This window comes from Watersipora subatra, chromosome 9, assembly GCF_963576615.1.
Source record: "Watersipora subatra chromosome 9, tzWatSuba1.1, whole genome shotgun sequence".
Classification (NCBI taxonomy): Eukaryota; Metazoa; Bryozoa; class Gymnolaemata; order Cheilostomatida; family Watersiporidae; genus Watersipora; species Watersipora subatra.
The window spans coordinates 30,616,167-30,622,589 of record NC_088716.1 but is presented as its reverse complement, the minus strand read 5'-3'; the positions used below and the strand labels follow the sequence as shown (position 1 = coordinate 30,622,589).

Here is a 6,423-nt window from a genome sequence, read left to right as displayed (position 1 = left end):
TGAATAGCTATAAATGGGTGGAGCTAAGAGGTAGAACTGGTAGATGAATAACTATAAATGGGTGGAGCTAAGAGGTAGAACTGGTAGATGAATAACTATAAATGGGTGGAGCTAAGAGGTAGAACTGGTAGATGAATAACTATAAATGGGTGGAGCTAAGAGGTAGAACTGGTAGATGAATAACTATAAATGGGTGGAGCCAAGAGGTAGAATTGGTAAATGAATAGCTATAAATAGGTGGATCTAAGAGGTAGAACTGGTAGATGAATAACTATAAATGGGTGGAGCTAAGAGATAGAACTGGTAGATGAATAACTATTATGGGATACTGAAGCGTATGGTTTATGAACTTTTCACCCTTGCTCATACATTCCCATTTTTAGATAACTCTATGGTTAGAATGTAGAGTATATATATGATGAGGAAGTTTGTTCGGTGGTTCTTATTTGTTCACCATGAAAAAACTATGATGCTTCTCATACACCCAAATTGGTAGATTTATATTTAATTGATGTGAAGCTGCTGCAATTAAATAAAATGATCATTATTTTATTTCTGAATATTTGTTGTTTTTGATCAATCCCCAAATAGTACAGACATTGGTTCTTCATTTGCACCTTCTGCCATACCACCTAAAATAATAAAACAAAACTTCTACTAGTCCCTTCATCATCTTCATAAATTTACAATAGCACTCGACTCAAAGCTTATGTATAACAATTTAAAACTTGTAGAAATCCTTTTGAATTGTCATTCCTTTTTAAACCTACTTTCATATGGCAACGCTGCTGGCTCAGGAAAAATGACACTCAGTACCTCGCCTTCTGCCTCTGCTGTCATGGCGATCTCTGCTTTACGTCTCCCCGTTACTCTGAATAAAAATAATTAACCATATACCTATATAATCTTATTGGTATAATAATTTTATTGTCTACTTTTAATTAATTTTAGAATTGTTTTCTCTGTATTTTTATAAAATGAGCAGACAACTCTTTGTATTGAATTGGCGCATCACATTAATGCTTCCTGAGCTAGTTTGAAGATTTTATGAATTCTAATAAATAGATTAGTATGTAAAGCTTATATAATTTTATATTGTTTGTTGATATTTGCAAAAAATAACTTCAAGCACTACAAAATTGGAAAATCTGGTCAATATGTCAAACTTTCAGAAACTATATTACAACAACCAAAGATAAACATTTTTAAAATGTTGTATTTTCTCTTATGAGTAAACGTGGCAGCAAAAAGAAAATAGACATTAAAGTTTGGCTAACCTAGAAGCAAATCGAGAAAAACAAATCTAAAAATTACATTTTATTTTTATAAATCAAAAAGGACACACATATATATATATTTTTTTCATTTATTCAACTATTCAATGGTGAACAGGTCTGGAGAAGGCTTGTTGCAAATGTGTGAGCTTCTTTTTTAATCTGACACAGACTTGAACAATGTGTAGCAGAAAAGCTGATGGCCTATCAGATACTTGTTTACAAGTAGACGTGACACAGAGTCCTTGAGTTATCAGATTCTAGCTAAACTTATTCGAATGAATCATAAAAGCCCCTTCCCCTAGCTTCTTTTGACACTTTACCTGTCTATATAGAAAGCCGGGTTTGTCGTACTTTGAGCACGAGACTGTTGAGATGCGATGGCCTTTATCTTACTCTTGGCAGCGTTCATTATAGCGTGTGTCACTTCAGCCAAATCGTCTCCGCGTTTCCGGTGTCGCCTTCTTCCTGTAATCCATATTATATTTTTATAAAATTGCATTGTATATAAAATGCGTCTCATTGAACCTCCGTGTAGTGTTGGAGTAAAACATCTGAATAAACCATTCAAAAATTGACAGCTGAACAATACTAGAAATTACAAATAAAGCAACAGACGCATTTGAAACTTTCAGGCACTAAACTTGTAAACGGCATATGAGCAAAGACGGAAACACTGATGTATTTCAGACAGGTGAGTTGCAATTAATTTCCTAATAGCAGGTAGACAGATGAGTTGCAGGTGAACAGATGAGTTGCAGGTGGACAGATGAGTTGCAGGTGGACGGATGAGTTGCAGGCAGACGGATGAGTTGCAGGTAGACAGATGAGTTGCAGGTGGACGGATGAGTTGCAGGTGGACATATGAGTTGCAGGTGAACAGATGAGTTGCAGGTAGACAGATGAGTTGCAGGTGAACAGATGAGTTGCAGGTGGACATATGAGTTGCAGGTGAACAGATGAATTGCAGGTGAACAGATGAGTTGCAGGTGAACAGATGAGTTGCAGGTGGACAGATGAGTTGCAGGTGAACAGATGAGTTGCAGGTGAACAGATGAGTTGCAGGTGGACAGATGAGTTGCAGGTGGACGGATGAGTTGCAGGTGGACGGATGAGTTGCAGGTAGACAGATGAGTTGCAGGTGAACAGATGAGTTGCAGGTGGACAGATGAGTTGCAGGTGAACAGATGAGTTGCAGGTGGACAGATGAGTTGCAGGTGGACAGATGAGTTGCAGGTGGACGCATGGGTAAGTAATTACTGATGAGTATTGCATTATTGAAGGTCCTGTTAATATAATTGATACAAGCTCTAAATTAGACCCAATAACACTTTGAGGTTTTACCCTAAAAATTAGGTGATGCCTACTTTTGCTACTGTTATATGTAGATGTGTGTCCTCTTCTACTGCTCCCCGCTAGTTTGCTGTGTGCCTGTGGCCCATTCGCTGTTTGTTTACTGAGTTGAACTCTGTCTAGCTTTGGTTTATCATGAATAACTGTACCCTCCTGGCTAATAATGACAGCAAACAATCATCTACAGTCTCATACAAAGTATAAGATCGCCCAACAACTTTCATACATTTCAACTATAGGATCCGATAAGCCCTATATCGTCAACTCAAATAAAATAAAGTAAATTATATCATTTTGATTTTAATAAATGTACACAGTTCTGTGATGTTATTGTATTGTTTGAATGCTAAAATTTTTTCTTACTAATAACATGATACTCTGACGTGATGAGATCTGCTCTGTATTAATGAAACAAGCAAAAGTTAATTGATGGTAATTCGTTTATGCCACTGCGTTAAATTCTTTGGGTTTTCTCAAATCTTTGATATTTTTACTTCCCTAACAGTATGAATTCAATCATTTTTAAGCACTCATTTCACAGAATAGCATTTAGTAAAAAAATATTTACATTCAACACTGCTTAGCGACAGCCAGAGGTTTGATTTTAAAGACAAGTAAATAAAAAAAACAGATAGAGGAGATTCTGAGCATTAAATGACACCAAGTTTTTGTATTCTTGTTCTTTTTAAGACTAACTACCACTGATTTTATATATTCCAGAAATACTAGATTATTGTGGACAATCTCATGCTTTTGCACAAGACAGTTGTAAACATAAAATTATTCCTAAAGTTTGTTTATCTGTATGCATATTTCTCAGCGTTTCGTTGACTGTACGTGGGTATGTGTGTAGTTCTAACTATAGCTAGTAATATCTTGGAATAAAGAATCTGTATCACAGATTTGATCTCGGACCTTCCGCTTCACCGGTCTGACAATTTACCAATTCAGCCACACGAGCTTGACGGATTCAATAGGTGATATATGTCGCTATATGGGAGCAAATAAGCTACTGCTTTCCGTCACAATGCAAAGTCATGAGAAGTGGTAGCTCTTATTAGTAAGCTTACTCAAATTATCCATTGGCAATGTGCCAGGCTAATAGCAAATGGCAGGCAACTCTCATTACCTCTCATTGATTATAAGCTAATTTTTAATACTCGGACAACGTCGGGTTGCACAGCTAGTCCTAACAAAAGCAGCCACTGCCTAATAGACTAGAAAAAATGGACATGTGTCAGCTCATGGACATGTGTCAGCTCATGGACATGTGTCAGCCTCCTATCAACCGATGACAAAAATTTAAAGTTTACATACATAACCAATATATAGAGTTAAGCTCTACGTGGTGCGTTGGAATGTCTATTATGCAATGGCAGATTGTACTAAAAATGTTTTACTGTCATGCAATGGTAGATCGTACTAGAAATGTTGTACTGCCATACAACAGCAGATTGTACTAGAAATTTTCTACTGTTATGCAATAGCAGATCATACTAGAAATGTTCTACATTCATGCAATGGCACATCATACTAGAGATGTTCTTCTGTCATACAATGGATGATCGTACTAGAGATGTTTTACTGTCTTTGCATAACAGCAGAAAATCTCTTGTACTGAGATGAGTGTGATTGACAATTACCTTATATACTAATTCATAGGTTGAGTTTCTGGGGGACAATTTTAAGGTAAAATTTTTGAGGTCGACTTATTCATGAGTAATTTTTACGGACATGAATGACATCTAATGTAGTGAATAACACCGGCCTTCAATAGGTTCTTTGCTACATCAGATGCCATTTATGAATCGTGAATGACAAGTTCCAAGTGCTTAGGTAAAGAAAATTCTGAAAGGTTTTGTCTAGCTTTATTCTATCAGTTGCGTCATTTACAGTGTACGTAGACGTTTCTCTAATAGAAATTACATGTATGTATTGAAAAAGCGACAGAAAAAAAAGATCTGTTATAATGATCGGCAAACACATCTACAGCAAATGGCGCACCGGTCTTCAATATCTATTGTATCAACAACAAAAACTTTGAATTTTGAAAGTTATATTTTTATTCAAGACACCAAAAAACAATTGAGATTCAATATAATAATTCCAGAATATTCTGGAATAATAGAGTCGACTTATACATGGGTAATACCTATAATAAAGCACTTTTTGTTTTGCAAACACCTATCAACATACATAAGATCAACGTATACATGAGTATATATACAATATATAGACAAGCACTGAGATATATAGATATACTAGCTGTGCTACCTGGCATTTCCCGGGTATTAAAAATCAGCTTATAAACAATGAGAGGTAATGAGAGTTGCCTGCCACTTGCTATTAGCCTGGCACATTGCCAATGCATAATTTGAGTAAGCATACTAATAAGAGCTACCCTCCCCGTGACGTTATGCAGTAACCCTGCATAGTACGCAAAGCCGTCGCGTATTTGCTCCCCTATAGCGACATATATCGCTTAGTGAAGTTATGAAGCTCGTGTGACTGAGTTGGTCCGGCGTCTGACTGGTGAACAAGAGGGTGCGAGATCAAATATTCTGTGATACAGAATCGTTATTCCAAGATTTCAACAGCTATAACTGGACATACCAAAAGCAGACGACAAACTTCAAGAATTATATATAGACTAGTCGAATGCTCGATGTTGCACGAGTATTAAAACGGCTTATAAACAGTGGCAAATAATGTAGTTGCCTGCCACTTGTCATTAGCCTGGCACATTGCCAATGGCTAATTTGAGTAAGCTAGTTTCTATATTGCTAAAGTTACCAAAAAGAACTATGAGAGCAAGCTTTAGTGCCTTTGCGTTGCGTGTATCACAGAGTCACTATGCGTATTTTTACCCAGATAATGACTCATGTTGCCCAATATATCTATTGCATGCTGTGTAGCTGAATGGGTTAATTTACCCGTTATTTGTGAACAGGAGGTTCTAAGATCAAACTTTCTGAAATACGGACTTTTCATTTCTAGGTTTTGATCATTATAACTGGACAGACACCAAATGATGACAGATGATGACAAAGTTTGAGATTTATATATAGAGTTTAACATAATGATCAGGCTCACCCTCTATCTTCTGTTTCATACCCTAGAACCTCATGCATCTTCGCCAGCGTACTGATGGGCTCATTTGTATCGCTTTCCTGCAGTTTGGGCGAGTCCTTTCCTTGCAGTTGCTTGTATGCCATAAGAGCCAGGAATAAAGCAGCAGTTGCCATTATGAGCCATACTACACATAAAACACAAAATAAACAATGAGAATTGCCATGGAAACAGTGTAGAATTTCCCCGAGTTTTGACCATTCAACCCCTAAAATGTCACAGCGCATGCATCTGTCAGCTTGGCAATGACGTTGCTTTTTGAAGACAGGCAAGTTTGTGTACATAAGCAATAATAAGCGAGGCAACTCAATATTGCTTCTGCCATACTACTGGCAGCAGTAATATATTGCAGAGTGCTAGATATTCACATTGAAAAATGATGTTGGACAGCAATTGCATTGCTTATTGCGTATGACAGTATAGTTTGGATATAATAGTCGGTGCTTTATGTGAAATTTGCAATGGATAGCAAGAGATGTTTACAAGACTTTTGTGGTTCTGGTAGCCTTTAATTAAATACTTAACATTTCTGACTGTGTTGGGCGTTGGATAGCTAAAAACTAAACTACAGTAAAATGTACAAAAACTGCAATAGCTACAATCAGAATTTAGGCACCAGAGCTTTAATGCTTCTGTGGTTATGGCTGTGTTGACCTCTCTCACTCTC

General features: G+C 36.8%; 1 protein-coding gene across 1 annotated transcript; it reads right to left on the bottom strand.

Moving 5' to 3' along the window:
• Positions 1-576: 576 nt before the first annotated feature.
• On the bottom strand, positions 577-5,872 carry LOC137404969 (uncharacterized). The gene is made up of 5 exons (XM_068091197.1): positions 5,721-5,872; positions 2,642-2,784; positions 1,598-1,742; positions 771-871; positions 577-632 (listed from the first exon to the last, which is right to left on the bottom strand). Exons 1-5 carry the CDS (start codon positions 5,870-5,872, stop codon positions 577-579), a joined length of 597 nt encoding a protein of 198 aa, XP_067947298.1.
• Positions 5,873-6,423: the final 551 nt, after the last annotated feature.